Here is a 16736-nt window from a genome sequence, read left to right as displayed (position 1 = left end):
CAACGACTTTCCACACCACCATTGACTTAGCATTAAATATATATCAATGTGCATCCACTTTGTATCAGCCCAGGTGGGAAAGAGGAATTATCAGAGAGCATTAGGAATGGAGCTGCTCCCTAAGGGAGGGCAAGCCAAGCCAAACCAGGGGCCCAGGAAGAAACCACATGGACAGCAGTGCGGGGGCCTCACCAATACAAACAGCCCCACAGTACCTGAGCAAGCCAAGTAGGTTCCACATAGAAATGGTGGCCACATCCAAACAAAAGTCTAGAAAATAAGGCAATGTAATGAAGGTGGAGCAGGTTCAAGGGCAAGCCAAAAATTTGATGCATAAACCAAATAAGCATAAATCAAATCAAACATTCTGATTACCAGCAAAGTCTAAAAATCATATAAAATTAGTAACAAAAAGAAAAAAAAATGATTTCTGAAACAGTGTGACAGTAAGCTAGAGCACATTACAGATCTCAAGACCAACAATTCTTAATATTTTTCTAAAAATAAAAATGTTTGAAATTCAGTATTGTGAATACATGTACGATTTCCAGTGCACATTTGTATCAGTTATAGTTTACACGTAGTGTTTGTTCCTCTTCTTTGTGGACAGTTATGATGTATAGTATTTGAGAAATACACAGGTCAATAAAAACAGTTTTAAAATATTCAATTTATGAGGTGGTAACAATTGTTTGTTGTATTTAAAGGCTTTGTAATATGTAACTGATTCACATACTGTCCACAATCTGCTTTTTTTAGGAATGTTCATTTAATATTTCTTTGTTTTTAAGGATGGGGTTTCTCGACCCATGACAGCAGTGCTTGCTGCAGGTTACACTAAGGCAGCTATGAGAGGTACGGTTTGTAGAAATCACTGTCTGCCAGATGAAGATGTTATTTTACAAATTTCAGTACTGTGTTAATTTTGCAGGTTCTTCATTTGATCCTCTTGGCCAAGCAAGAGGTCCTGCTCCACCTTTGGAAATGAAAAATCCAGACAGGTTTGTTCTAAATAATTTCAAAGTATTAACAGCAACAAAAAACAACTGATAGTAGAGCTTAGAAACATCCAGGCAATTAAAAATCATTGAGCGGCCAAACTCTTAACTTTGTGTGGTGCCACAAACAATTATATACATGATTAGCTGACTCCACGGACTAATTGCACTAACTTTAGGGACAGTCTGATTTCAGAGATTTCTGGGTCTGACTGGAGCCTAGCAGCCTGGGTGTAGCTGTTGCCACACAAATACTCTTCAGACTGAACAAGGTTGTGGAAATTGTTTGGAAATTTCACTAGTTCATCTGCTTGTTCTGTCGTTTCACCTCAACAAATTTGCATGCCTGTCTTGTTCTCCTAAGAGGATTTATGTTCTCTAAGGTCTTTGTGTGTATGAATGTGATACCTTTGGAGGATTCTCTCTGGGCATAGTTTCACATTATATTTTCTTTGATGGGAAAACTGGTTAGTTGTGACCTGATATATCACTGTGTTGTTTTATTGAGAGTATCCTGCATAAAAACTTAACGTTTGCCATTACATTACTGGTGGTAATCAATCCTTTTGTTGTTTTGTTTTGTTTTGTTTTTAGTTCAGAAGAGAAGATTAAGCAGTTAGAAAAAAAAGTGAATGAACTGGTTGAAGAAAGTTGCATTGCCAACAGCTGTGGAGACTTGAAATTGGTATTTTTTCTGGATTTAATTTCTCTTTTGGTATTATTTGAAGCACAATTTGCATAACTAGATGTTTCAAATTCACTTGGGGTTCAAATGCTTCAAATTATTAAGATTATCTTAATTCTAATTTTATGACTCTTCGGATACAGTGATAGCTTCTGTTGCCCCCCAGTAAAGATAGGACTTCTATTGTTGTGTATTTATTTGTTAGGATTTCAGTGTTATAAAGACTCCCTCCCCCATATCTCCACTGGCCTCTTCAACTGGGTCTAATCTATTCATCATAACTGGCACAGATAAGTCCTGTTCAACGTATGGACTCTATGGAAATGGCAGAACTTTCTTCCAAATCAGGCATGTAAATGGCATCTTTGCAACAATTGATCCCCAGATGTGTACAGATCTTTTATGAGTGGCTTTCTATTTTCTTGATATTAGTCAGGCCTTTTGGATAATGTCATTTTCATCCAGGACTGATCCTTAGCACCAGGGTCAATTGCATTTAAGCCTACTCCATGGTAGCCTTTGCTGTCAGGGATTGTTTAGTGCTATAGCATATGGAAGATTCTTACTATATTGCTTTTGTTGGGCCGTAAGGAATTAGCAGCAAGGTGAGCAGCAAGCATCTTCTTTTCAGTTTTTCAGACAAGGGGACCTTCCAAGCTAAGCACACCCCGAACTGCAAACACTAGTACCCTTCACAGGACAGTGGCAATAAAGCACATCAACCCTGGTTGGGTTCCTGTGTATCAAAATAACTTCCAACTGTTACTTCTTAAGACAAGACTTCTTTTTTTTCCCATATCCTTTGGTTTGGACAACTTTAGCTCTTAAACTACTGTGGTACTGGGAGACCTTACTAACTAGTTCCCTAAGCAGCCTGAAGCCTGTTCTCCCCATATCCAGGGTTGAAGTTCTGGTGACAGTTTTCCTCCTATCACTAGAGATTTTAAACTCAGCTAGTTCATGGTCACCATGGCTGAGATGGCCATCAGTCAGCACTTCACTCACAAGACCCTCTGATTACAAGCAACAAATCTAGGATCCTAGTTAGCTCCCTTAGCTCCTGTACTAAGGTTACCATGAAGGTGTTTTAGGTATCTCCTGGACCTGATGTATCAGCTGTGTGATATTCCCAGTTAACACCTGGCAAGTTGAAGTCACACAAAAGCACAAGGCAGCTGATCTAGAGGTTCTCTCTTAGTTCCTTCAAGACTAATTTGTCAGTGTCATCATCCTGGCTGGGTGGTCTGTAGTAGACTCCCATGACATCTTCTTTATTTGCTTGTCCCTTAATCCTTACCCAGAGGCTCTCAGCTGTGCCACTGCCAGCTGCAAGCTCCATGCTGTCCAACCCCTCCACTACATGCAGCACCACTACCCTCCCTTGCCTGTTCTGCCTGTCACTTCTGCAGAGCCTGTGTCCATCCTAACACACCAGTCGCTTTTCAAGCACTGTGTGTGGTCTGTGCATCTGAAGAAAACGTACACAAGTATATTATTTTCATACTTGTTTTGAATGTATTTTTGTGGTCTTGGATTAGTAAGATTCAAGGCATCACTAAATTTTGGTCATTTATTTAAGGCTCTGGAAAAAGCAAAAGAAGCTGGAAGAAAGGAAAGAGCATTGGTGAGACAACGTGTACAAACTTCTACTCCAAATAACATCAACATAGATCTCACTTACTCAGTAAGTGCTTAGAAATCTTCAATGACTGAAGCATGTTGGCAGCTAACCTACTAATGACGTTTCAGTGTTTGCTAAGTGAGTTTATTCTGATCATAGAATCATTTAGGGTTGAAAAGACCTTCAAGGTCATCAAGTCCAACCATAAACCTGACCTACCGAGCCCCATCACTAAACCATGTCCCTTAGTACCACGTCCACACATCTCTTAAATACCTCCAGGGGTGAGGGGACGGGGACTGCACCACTTCCCTGCATGTTCAGATCAGATACAGTATAAAGTTAAAAAGAAAAAAAAAGTTTATAAAATGAATGATTTCTTAAAGTTAAAAACTTAATGTTGGGTTGCATATCTATTCCCTTGCAAGTCTATTCCCTCTTGAGTACCACGGGAACCACATAGTCAACATTAATTGAAGAATTGCACCCATGAACAGCTACCTACTCACATAAAAGACATGCATATTAAAATATCAAAATATAACAAATGTAAACCCCATACTTCAAAAATAAAAAGTCTACAAAATATAATGAAGAAAACAGGAGAGATCAGACAGACACTGCCTTTATCTTGAACCATAAAAAGTCAGGGAATATATTATGTGAAAAAGGATATATTAATATCCTGACTTAAAGCAGGTATCTAGATTTACTTTCTGGTTTTCAAATTATTATTATTTTTTTAAAGGTTACAACATAAATAAAAATATTCAGGAGAAATGTAAGGTTATACTCCAGATATGCGGTAGAGAAAATGGTAAACAGTGAATACATCAAGTTAGGCAGACTCAGTCATTAATTTTACAGTGAAGTTCAGAGTAAAGCTGGGGAGAAAAATGTTTAAGTATCTTACCAGACACCAACAGAACTTCTGCTTTGAAACAACAGTTCAGAAAATTCTCTCTCTGTAAACTGAGGGACCACTGATAGTAGGACGGTTTTGCACACACTGTTAGTCATAAATTACAGAGTTTCTGAGTATTGTCTTAAACAAATGCTTCTAATAACCTTGAATTATAACATTGTCTTTATGTAACATGATTTTTGTTGGTAATTAAGTAAAAAAATATAAAATAATTAGAAGAATATAAAAGAATATAAATACATTAATGTAATATATAAATATATATTAATATATAATATAAATGTATATGTAAATATAAAAGAATTATGAAGAGATTTGGAACTCTGTCAATGTACAAAAACGAAGCATCAAAGATGGGAGTGAAATCAATACTTTGTAGGTAAAATTAATCTGAAACTGTCTGCTTTGAACTCAGATTTATTACTGTTGAGAGAATAACTTTATTTTCTTGTACCTATAATTCCATTTTTTGATAGGTTCTTTTAAATCTGGCTAGTCAGTATGCTGCTAATGAAATGTATGCTGAAGCACTGAATACTTACCAAGTTATAGTGAAGAATAAGATGTTCAGCAATGGAGGTAGGTTACATTCCAAAATGAATTAAAATTGGTAGCCAAGCATTCTAAATCAGGACTTCATCTGCCTGGTGTTGACTCACAGAGATCTCAGTTCTCATATCTGCCAGGGTGAATGGCAGATACACACTGTCTAATTTATATTATGCTCTAATTTAGTGTGGTTGTGCTCATGAGATCTTTTCTAAGCTAAGCATAAAGTCAAATACATGATTTTCTCATGGAACACGCTACGTTGTCTGCTCTATTTTTTTCTCTTTTGACTCAGCTTGCCCTTCTAAAATCTTCCTTCAGTGTTTTGCACATCTTTGAGACTCCTACAGACTCCACTCTCTTTTTCTCCCAGATACTTATTTACAGCTGCCTTCTTGGAAAGCACTATAAAAAATACTACCTCATTCCTCTATTCACAATCAAAATCAGATATACATCTTAGGTTGATAGGTCTTTTTTAGGCTTCACTATTACTTTAACTCCTTCTGGGTGAAAGTTACCAGGAGGCTGTTCCTTGCAGGGTTTCTTTAAAGGAATTCTGGTACCCTATAATAAAGACAAATTTATTGAAAAGTTATTCTGCTCTCCCTTTGAAAAAATTTTAAAAAATGCTCTAACTATGCTTTAAATGACTGTAACTCATTCACTTGTTATGATAGGTATACTGAAGGTCAATATGGGAAATATATATTTAAAACAACAGAACTATTCCAAAGCTATCAAATTCTACCGTATGGCTCTAGACCAGGTTCCTAGTGTTTACAAAGAGATGAGGTGAGTTTATGCTACTAAGGTTCTGAAACGCAAGTTTTAAGTACAATGTCATAGTTTAAAATGTAATCTAATTCTGATTTCTTTATTTAGGATTAATATAATGCAAAATATTGGAGTTGCATTTATTGAAACTGGCCGATACATTGATGCAATTCATTCCTTTGAACATATAATGAGCATGTCCCCAAATCTGAAGGCAGGCTACAACTTGATCCTATGTTATTTTGCTACTGGGGACAGAGAACAAATGAAAAAAGCGTTCCAAAAACTGATTGCAGTTCCCTTGGAAGTGGATGATGATGACAAATACATTTCAACAAATGTAAGTTTGAACAAAATTAGCTATGTTTTCATATGGTAATTCAGGAGAAGGGGGAAGAGATATTGAATGCTTTGATGATAGTGAATATGTAAATTGATGAGTATTTACATATCTAAAATAACGTTTTTAGCAGAATGAATTAAGTGTGACAGTACTGCTCAGAAATGTAAAATACATTGAGAATATTCAAATCTTTTTTTTTTTTTTTTTTTCAGAAGACAGGGTTTACATAATATCCATACCGCACCATTCATTGCTTTGCCTCCTTCCTTTAGTTACCTATCATTATAGTAAATGATTTATAAGCTAAAATAAAAGGAGTAAAGCAATGAGTCAATTAATGCAAGTAATCTCAAATGAATGATAATAAAACTAGTAATGTGGTAGCGTATTTTATAGAAAGAAGACTTTAGTGAAGTTTATAGATGTTTAATTTAGCTTAGAATTTGTTGGAATCTGGACTTCCTCATGACCACATGGCTGAACTCTGAAACAAGATGAAAGTAGTTGTAATGTCAAACTTCAGATTTTGTACTTAGATTTAAAACTACTTTAAATTGAAGTCAGGTTTTTGAAATGTGAAAAGTAAATAACTGACATTGTAGGCTATGTAATCTGTTTATGTTTACAGTCGAATTGCCTATAAAATGAGTAAAATGCATATATACATACATGCATAATTGCTTACAGTTGTTTTGTCCCCATCCAGGATGATCCACATACCAATCTACTGATTGAAGCCATTAAAAATGACAGTTTAAGACAAATGGAACGAGAAAGGTAATAGTGAAGTCTGTTCTTTCTTGCCTCTAATGCCATGGATTTTAGTTCCTGAAAGTATTAACAGTCTTGTTGTGTGTCCACAGCTATTGATATAAAAGTGTCCTCATAATTTTTAAGAAAGAACTTGTTTGGAAGAACCAATTGGATCACTGAGTTTAGTGTCCTACAGTTGTAAAAAAAAAAAAATAAAAAAATAAAAAAATAGGGGTTTAATGCAGAAGGGGAAATAAAACATCTATCTCACGTGTTATGGTTTACATGGCTTAAATTTGCAGCTTTTATGTTGTTTTGCTTTTAAAATACAACTACAGTATGCAGTGAAAGGAAGACAAGAAAAACTGAGACCATTGTGAAGATAAAGGGCAGTGGCATTAGCAGGGGACTGGTTAGATGGAGTTCTTAGATTGTCCCTTGAGTGCAGGAAAAGGCAAGAACATAGTTCATGTTCAAGAACATGGTTATTTTTTGCATACATGGTTTTAAAATAGTGACATGTTTGTGTTGTTTTTTGTGTTTTTTCTTTTTTCTTAGGAAATCCAAGGCAGAGGAATACATCATGACAGCTGCTAAACTGATTGCACCAGTTATTGAAACATCTTTTGCTGCTGGCTATGACTGGTAAGAGTTAAGCAGGCCTTCATTTTGTCTAAACCGTATGACAGTCTCTGGTGCTGGTTGTTAGACCAGGTTCACAGACTTAGAGTCTGGAAAATACAATTTGTTGCACATCTCAAACACAGAGTGCAGGCTGTTTTCAGTTTGTGTCCATAATCCACTGGAGGGGAAAAGGAAAAAAAAAAAAAAAAAAAGAGAGAGAAAAAAAGGAATTTCATTGCATTACTGAAACTCAACTGTTAATTATACCTTTTGTACTGTTGTGTATTAGCACAAAGGGTAAAGGGAGCTTTGTAAAATTCAATTACATTTGAAAATTAAATTTGACAATTCAAGAACTTATTAAAATAAGTCTTGACCTTCAAACGCTGTACTGAAGACAATCACAATTCCTTATGGTAAGGTAGCAGATAGCATAATGAAGGCTTGGGGTGCTGAAGAAGTTCTCGCTATTCCACAAAGTCATTATACAAAACATTGAAATCTAAATCTTACTAGAAACGTTTAGTTGTGTTTAATTTGTAAACTTAATGTTTATAAATAAAGGGGTCCCTGCCTGTCACAGAGGGGTTGGAATTGGATGATCTATGAGGTCTCTTCCAACCTAAAGCATTCTGTGATTCGAAATGTAAACTTAATCTACTGTTTCTTTAACATATATACAAGCACATACAGTGATGGGCTGGTGATACAGCTTAGTGTTCTGGATTTTATATCCAGTTTATTTTTCAATTTACGGTTTACAGAATACTCTATTAAAAAGACAATTTCTATAATGACAGCATAAAAATTATTAGTATAACTTGTTGAGCTATATTGTTAACTTTTAAAATTTTCTATTATAAGGACCTATTTTGATATTTTAAGTATTTTTATAACCTGATTGGAAGGTAATGTACACAAATGAATCTGCAACCACAGCATTACTAACAGATATGTTCAATGTTAGATTTTCTTAATGTTTGAAAAAATAGGGTAGGGAAGTTTGATACAAAAAAGGAACTTTCCTGCCTTTACTTTTTTTTTTTTTTTTTTTTTTTTTTTGCCAATTATGTATATTTCCAAAATTTGATGGTCCTGTGATTGTAATTTATTAATGAAGCAATTTATAGGAGTATGAAATAATCTCTCATGTTGAGGACATGTTTAGTCTGCCACAGCCCACAAGGTGGTGTTTGATGATTTAATAATCAGTATAATCCAATCATTTCCCTGTATAATCCAATCATTTCCCTGCTTTTCCCATTCTGATTTATCAGAACAATATGTCTTGTGAAAATAATTTTGTTGCTTTATAACTTCTTAGCAGATGCTGAGTAAATCTGATTTGTTTGTTCCATATCTTGTTTTTTCTTCATGAAAACCAAGTAAGTTTCCCTTATTTCACAGTTTGTCAGATACTCAGTTTCCTTGGTGCTATCCACAAAATACTTTTAATGAAGTAAAACGTTCTCTTTCTTATCTGTTAATTAAACAACTAAATAGTGAGACGTGTGGGATTGTTTTGCATATATCAGGACAGATTTACTCTTTACTCTCCTAGGCTGAAGTATTCAAGTCAAACAAGAAGTTGTAAATGTTAGTTTAACGAGCATTTTAAGTACTACAGTTTGCCATGAGTATTCTGAATATTAAATGTGCTTTTAATCAGATTATTTTTGTAAAGAAAATGAAAGTGGGGACAAATATTCTTTCTATGTCATAACTTCTTACTGAGAGTTCTTAAAGTGTGACATTATCTTGGGACTATTCTGTCATCATAAGGAACAGATGGATAGATCTCTTTGTATTTTATGGTTAGAAGTAACAGGAACAGTTGAAAACTGTTCTGGGGCCTTCATTCTGTTTTCCCCTCACTTTGCAGAAGACCCTAAGCCAAAAGGAAGTGGGGCATGAGCAGAAAAAAGTTTATGATTATGACTTTATTATTACGTAGCTCAGGAACACAGTATCATCTGTTCACAAAGCTGGTTTATGGGTTTGGTAATATATGCAACAGGAGATCAGGTCTGAAAAATGAACTGAGAGAACCTGTCCAAAGAAGGAGTTTCCCCCAAAAACAATAGTGTGAAGTGAGTATAAGTAAGGCTTTATAAAAAGGCTGAGTGTTACTTTAGGAGTTATTTCTATGTTTTTATTTTGCATATTGTCCCTATTTTCCTCAATATTTCTGTGAAAATACTCACAGATATATTAATTAAAGATAACATACACAAAATATGTGAGTATTTTCACAGAACATGTGTTAGTGCAGGTCAAATATGCGTCCTGAGCTCTGTGCTATTTTGCTGTAATAATTCTGACATTAAAAAAAAATCTAAAAACTGAACGGAACCAAGATTCCGTTTCAAAGAATGGAATCCAAAACCAAGCACTGAGTAATTTATCCAGCATCTGTTTGGGTCAGTATTTGACATCAGTATTGCAAAGTTCACTCGGTGATGGAAAATAACATATTTTTTTTCAGTCAGTGGCCTAAATATAATGAGAACAGAGTTATTGAGGTTGGTTATGGGAACAAAATGTGTTCATAAATATTTTTAATCAAAGTGCTGTTTGCCTTTGTAAAGAAGGAATAGCTAAGGACATTTGGAAAGTGAATTGGCAGAAAAAGTATGTAACAAAGTGGCATTTGCACAGATGGATTTTGTTTATCAGATACCTTTCTCTTGCAGGTGTGTTGAAGTAGTGAAAGCTTCCCACTACGTAGAGCTAGCCAATGACCTGGAAATAAATAAAGCCACTACTTATTTGAGGCAAAAGGATTTTAAGCAGGTATAGCAACTTTTAACATTATTATTTTTTTAATATATTGTTTTAAATATTGTATTGTCAAAGACATCTTGCATAGCCACTGCATGTTTTTCAGCAAGGATAAGAATGATCTGTGCAAGCCCGATAATTTTATTGAAGCTGCTCAGTAGAATAACTTTATAAAAACACATTGCCAAGAGATGAGTTTCATGTAAATGAAATTTCTGCCATAGAAGTTACAGTGAATGGCGTTCATTTCAAAATTAAGACACCTACCTTTTGTTACCTTCACTGGGTGTGTCCAATCTTGCATTATTGTTGATGGAAATGTAGTCAGTATACTGAACAGCAAGAAATCTGAAAGGATTTGCTCAATTTCCTTCTAACATGCACTGTTCAGTACAGTCAATGGTAGGAATGTTGAATAAATAAGAAGGAATGTAGCATGTACAAGTGGCAAGAAATATAGAGAGAAGGTATACAGCAAAATTATAGCAGAGGCTGAATACTTCTGTCATCTAAGGGCCTTCACCTTCCCATAGCTTGGAAGAATGCACACAGGGCTACATGCTTAACTTAAGCCCACCTTCCTTTCTCTGTATTTAAGCTTTTTGGGATTCCTGAGCTGCTCCTGTCCACCCTGTCCTCTTTTCCTTCCCTGTAGATATAGCAGGAAAGATATCCTTTTATTATACAGCATGTCTAACAGATAGCTTTTATTATATATAAAAAGCACTATGAGAGTTTGGAAAATTTTGGCTTCAGCTTTTTTGATCATTTTTGGAGAGTGAGAGATGTGCAGGTAGGTAGAGAGTAATATGATCTCAAGAATTCACTGTTTTGATGGTATTTTATTCAGTCTCCAGTTAGTATCCAATATAGGGTATAAAAATTGCTCCTCAGAGATAAAAGGAGATACAGAGTTTGTTGATGATGTTACTGTGGAGTACTTCAGTGCAGAGATAGGGAAGGGCATTGGAGGTTTGGAGTAAATGGGGAAGGTGCACTTTTTGCCTAGATTGTGTGGTAGAAGACCTATAACCTGCAGTGGGACTACAGAATGGTAATTGCACGGAGTCTTTTTTTTTCTAACTGCAGCTGCCAGTTACATTCATCCAGTCTGTCTTTTGTTCATATACTTACTAACTCACCACCTGCTCAACACACCTTTGGCTGAAGAACAGGAATGGAAGCTTCTTGGAATATTTAGTTTCAGGCTGAAGGTTTTATTAAGTTTCCAGAAAAATGAAATGGATTTCTGCTGTAACTCTAATGGGTTTAATGTGCTTATCATAATTAATACTGTTTTAAAATAGTCTGAACAAAAAAAATAAAATAACGTAGGCTGGAGATTCCCACAGTATATCTAGACTATTTTATTATTGAAAGGGTTTGTGTATTGGATTTTTAATATGCTTTCTTAATTTCAAATAAGAACTTTGAAAATTAATTTTAAAATAAAAGCCTGTAAGTTAGTTATGCAGCTCCTTAATGTCTCTGGCATACCCTGCTTCAGTCAGGCAAGCTGTTTTCTAACTTCTGTAAGCAAGTAATTTAGGTACAATGGTATCATGTTATAAAGAATAATTTGGGCAATCTGTTTTATGATTGTTGAATCTAAGTAAACATTATTGGTGGGATTAAAAAGTTACAAAATGATTTAGAAATTTCATTTAGCTGATGATAAAAAGAGAGCACTTCAACTCTGCAAGGATAAAAGGAGTTTTGCTATTGGTTTTCATCCTAAAAGGCTCCTAATTGCTGAAATGGTTTAAGAGACCTGCAGCATGGTTACCAGTAAGTGAATAGAGTGCAGAGTCATATGAACTTTTCATTATAAATGAAAAATAGATTTCTTCCATTATAGTCTTTACAGTCAAAAGTGCCATTTAGTGCAGTAATAGCAAAGGTAAACATATCAGATATGATGGGAAATGGCTTTTCAGAAAGTGATTTTCAACTATATAGCTCTCACATTCACTTAAAGATTCCATTGTAAGAAATGCATGGCTTTTACTCAAAGAAGCAAGTTTATGCTTAGGAGTAGGTTATCTCAGATACAGTGTCATATCAGTAAATGCTTCAGACCATTCCCTTTTTGCAGAAAGTCACACATAAATGTAAAAGATTGAAATTGTCATAGCTGAAGTCTCACATATCAGATAACACAAACTATACAGTCAAATTTTTGAAATGCTTTCTTTGGTTGAAATTGCTTTATTTCTTCTGAAAGTTTTATATTGTTAGGAAAATACCATGATCTTTAGCAGTTAATAGTTTTGGGGTTGAATGTAGTTGACTAAATCCATTAACTACAACTAGCTCTATATACTTTGTCACTTTACACATCATTAGGACCTTTGTGTATTTCATGTGAAGTAACTAAAACCAGTATGGATGACAGTCAATTAACACTTGTTTTCTTCTGGTTTGTTTTGGCATGCCACATATGGTGTGATGCATTCATTTTGATATATAAACAGTCGCTTATAGGTTTCATGTAAAGGAAGAAGGAAACTTGATTTGCTAATGTTGGCAGCTAAATTGAAGTTGCTACATCTGTGTTATAAGAGGCAACAGAACTGGGCCCACCGTAATATTCTAAGTTTGTGTAATTAATATAAATATTTACTGTAAAGAAAACAGATTTTCTTAACAGTTTAGTCTGCAGTTACAAATGCTATTATATAGTCATTGAAAAAAAGCTGCCCTAATATTAAAGTTTCTTTGATAGTTTACATGTATTACATTTACTTTTTGTTTACTTTTGTCCATGAACTTCTTCATTTCAAAGTTTGATTTTTTTTTTGTAAAATATTTCTTTGCCTTCTGTCCTCAGTCTTCACATAATTGAGTAATTCCTAAACTTAGACAGCTGTTTTCTTCATATTTCACAAAACAAATGCAGGTTGAAATCAAATCCTATGCTTTCTTGCATATTTTTACATAGGATATATTTTTTATCTTTTTAAATAAAATCTCAGTCCTTTCGTGTTCACTTAGAGAACTGGAAAAGTAGGCGTGAGAATTTTAATCCATTGGCTATGTTAAAACAAACAATATAAACTTGTGTTTTCTACGTATAGAATTGTTATCAGATATTTTTGTATTTCAGGGGACCTATATCTAACCTAAATTCTAAATAAAAAATAGTATATAGCTGATGCTGTTCAAGTTTTGTGACCAAGATTAATATCATATATATGTTTGTGTGTGCACGTGTTTGTAATCATGTGTTACAAGCTCTAGTAATTATCATGTATGTGATTATATGAGGTGGTAATTTTAGATGTTTATTACTGTGTAATATATCAGTGCTTTCTGAAAGAATTTGGTGTAAGCTTGTTTCAATGGGAAGTAACTCGTTTCTGAACTGCTTCTAGGCACTGGAGACTTTAAAAATGCTTGAAAAAAAGGATAGCAGAGTAAAGAGTGCAGCTGCAACAAACCTTTCATTCCTTTATTATTTGGTAAGTGTTTGCTTCGACAAAACCTGTTAAGAACCAAAGTTGATGTAGCAATTTCTGTATGTTTGAGCAATTTTTGTGTTTGGCTAAATAATCTGTGTAAACAACAAGAAACTGCCTGTCATAAGAGCTGTTCTGGAACATGCTTTTGTGGCTGTGGTCTGGGCCATGTCCCTTGTCTGCTGGTGCTGGGAGGAACCGAGATGAATGCCCACACAACAGAAGCGTGTCTGGAGTGTGATTTGTGATGAAGTTCACCACCTGCATTTAAAACTTAGCTCCTGAAGACCATGGCTGAACTTCAAGAACATGTGAAGTATGTATGTAGTGTTTGCATATGAAATCCGTAAGGTTTGAGGGGCTTTTGTTGTTGTTTTTAAACAAATACTACTTTGTTTCAGCTAGGAAAACTTCCAGGCTGAATGGAACAGAATGGCAAAATAAGTCTGAAATATTAAGTTTTCTGAAACTTGAAAGAGATGATCTGCCCTATAAAAATACATACAGAGTATTTTAGGACTAAAGAATGTATTATTTTTTTGTCCTTAATCTTTTGAAATTCCACTATAGTAACCATAAGAAGCCAGAGCTGCAAGGAGATTGACTGACAAATGACTAATACAATGTTTGTTTTGTTCATATAGGAGAATGACTTGGCACAAGCATCTAAGTATGCAGATTTAGCTGTAAATTCTGATAGGTACAATCCAGCAGCTCTAACTAACAAAGGAAATACTGTTTTTGCAAACGGAGACTATGAAAAAGCAGCTGAGTTTTATAAGGAAGCTCTCAGAAATGATTCCTCTTGCACTGAAGCACTGTATAATCTCGGTAAGCCAAAGGTGCTTTTGTGGTTTAGCTTTTGTCTAATGGTGCTACTAGTGTTTCTGAGAATCTGGCTTTCAAAGTTTTCTTGTATATACATTTATACTAATTATTACCACTTTATTCAGTAATTTATGTTATAAGAGTCCTCTCTCTTCTACAAAAACAAACAAACAAACAAAAAAAAAACACAAACTGTTAATCATCTGCAATAACTCATTTTGAATACAAAAAAATGCTGTAAATATTGCTATCTACTAAAACCTACCAGCTCTGACATTATCAAACCATCACAGTCATTCCACTTCTGAAAACCATCTCTTGCCCTCTTTCATGTTGTTCAGAAAGTGAGAATGTTCTTGGTCTTTGATTAAATTCCTGCTCCTTGCCTTTATCAGTTTAAGTCATGCTAGCTGGAAGGAATTACAGGGATGACTCAAGTATAGAGTCCATTGATGTCAAGGCAGTTACACTTCTGCTGAGTTTCATGTGCCTATTTTATTTTTCTTCATTACTGTGTCAATTAATATGCTGAATACATTTTTATCTCACTGCATTGACATTGTAACCTTTATTTTTTAGGTTTAACATACAAGAAGTTAAACAGACTAGACGAAGCTTTGGATTGTTTTCTGAAACTGCACGCAATCCTTCGAAACAGTGCCGAAGTCCTTTACCAAATAGCAAACATGTATCTTTTTTCTGGGATATCATAAGGAGTGGTGGTTTTAGTAGATGATGGTGTGATGGTGGTTTGAGTAGACTCATTTAGTCTGAAATACGTGTTCTAGTCATGACAAGGAGACTAAAAAATTACTGTAGTGTCCGTTATAACTGGGATGATCGTGCATAGATTGGTTCTCTCATGTTTGTAAAGACAAGGACAGAACTTACAACCTTCTTTGGCATTTCAGATGAAGCAAGTGGAAAAATACATTAATGCTGTTTGCCTTGCATTAATCAGCGTGTCAGGGAATAGTTAAACATTTACACTCAGTATTAAAGTGTGCTCTGGAATATTTAAATGCTGCCGATTTTATTATGAAACTAATGTCACAGATGTAAGCACAGTTGAGTAAAAGCTGAAAGAAAAATAACTAATGAAAGTGAAGTTCTGTTGGGAAGGCTGTTTTCAGGCTGGTGTATGTGTAAGAAAGTAGTTGTCTCCCACTGCTGCAAAAGTAGAACAGATTGGAAAGCCAAGTGTGGGGTGGGGTGTGTTTTGGCTTTGCGTATCACCAGTGATATTCTACAGTATGAATTCCTTTCACGATGTTTCTGAGGATGTGCAAACCATAATAAAATCGTCCCCAAGGCAGAACAGATTCCAGTATTATACTTTTAAGGATAATGAAGGTAATAAAAATATATTTTAGTCAGTAAAATAAGCAACCTCCAGAAATATGGAAAGGCTGTGGTTTCTATTCCTTGCCTTGCCCATTTCACAACAGAATAAATGGCCTTGGGTTCCCAATTCTGTCTGTGTGAGAGTTTCTGTGCTCCACTGCTATATAAAACTGCTATCTACCAGTGCTCACAAGCTGCTTCCACAATGGGTAAGGGTAAGGTACAGCAAAAAATTGAAAAGCATGTTGGGAGGTAGCTCTAACTTGCACTGCTGCAGATCTGAGCTGCTGTGCAGCTTCGGGGTGACTAAGGAAGGGAGAGCACACTGTAGGAATAATTAAAACCAAAGCTGCTTCTGTTCTCTGGACCAGAATTGTACAGTCTGTGCTGTGCTTCATAGACATACAGCAAAAAATCTCACTGCAGGCAAAAGTCTGCTGTTAAACGTAGCAGTTTTACGTAATCAATTATTTAGGTCAAAATTATATATTATGAAAAATAAACCAAATCATGAAGGCTACAAATAAATTTCCTGGTTCTCACTCTTCACTCTTATAAATGAGAAAATCTAAGTAAAATTAGTGACTGACATAGAAGATAACCAAGGCCAACGTGTTTTTTAAGGTGAAAGGGCAGCTAAAGCCTCTGAAGGGAGAAATTCTTCACTGTCAGGCTGGTGAGGTCCTGGCACAGGCTGCTCAGAGAAGCTGTGGATGCCCCATCCCTGGAGGTGCTCAAGGCCAGGCTGGATGGGGCTTTGGACAACCTGGTGTGGTGGGAGGTGTCCCTGCCCATGGCAGGGGGGTGGAATTAGCTGATCTTTAAGGTCCCTTCCAACCCAAACCATTCTATGATTCTATTACTTTTTTTTTTTTTTTTTTTTTTTCACAAAAATACTTTATGATGCTAAAGAAATTATGAAACCAATGTGTACAAGTTAACAATGTACGTCCATACTAGAGTGACTGGTATATCTGTCCAGCATGTGGGTTACATTATGTAAAGCAGCAGGAATTCTGAGTAGATCAAAGTTAAGCTGAGGCAGGGGAA

At 35.3% G+C, this 16736-nt stretch overlaps 1 protein-coding gene across 3 annotated transcripts in view; it reads left to right on the top strand.

The window, feature by feature from the left end:
- Positions 1-16736, top strand: part of IFT88 (intraflagellar transport 88) — a 49263-nt gene that overhangs the window by 7577 nt on the left and 24950 nt on the right. For all 3 annotated transcript variants that reach the window (XM_072032692.1, XM_005028726.6, XM_021278279.4), the window contains 13 exons: positions 792-855; positions 932-1001; positions 1593-1683; positions 3263-3367; positions 4706-4808; positions 5459-5573; positions 5664-5895; positions 6605-6675; positions 7210-7296; positions 9969-10068; positions 13431-13517; positions 14159-14345; positions 14922-15030. In XM_072032692.1, the coding sequence (XP_071888793.1) occupies positions 792-855; positions 932-1001; positions 1593-1683; positions 3263-3367; positions 4706-4808; positions 5459-5573; positions 5664-5895; positions 6605-6675; positions 7210-7296; positions 9969-10068; positions 13431-13517; positions 14159-14345; positions 14922-15030 (1421 nt within the window). The remainder of the gene's footprint in view (positions 1-791; positions 856-931; positions 1002-1592; positions 1684-3262; positions 3368-4705; positions 4809-5458; positions 5574-5663; positions 5896-6604; positions 6676-7209; positions 7297-9968; positions 10069-13430; positions 13518-14158; positions 14346-14921; positions 15031-16736) is intronic.

This window comes from Anas platyrhynchos, chromosome 1, assembly GCF_047663525.1.
Source record: "Anas platyrhynchos isolate ZD024472 breed Pekin duck chromosome 1, IASCAAS_PekinDuck_T2T, whole genome shotgun sequence".
NCBI classification, from domain to species: Eukaryota; Metazoa; Chordata; class Aves; order Anseriformes; family Anatidae; genus Anas; species Anas platyrhynchos.
The sequence above is the reverse complement of the archived record's forward strand: the minus strand, read 5'-3'. Positions and strand labels throughout refer to the sequence as shown.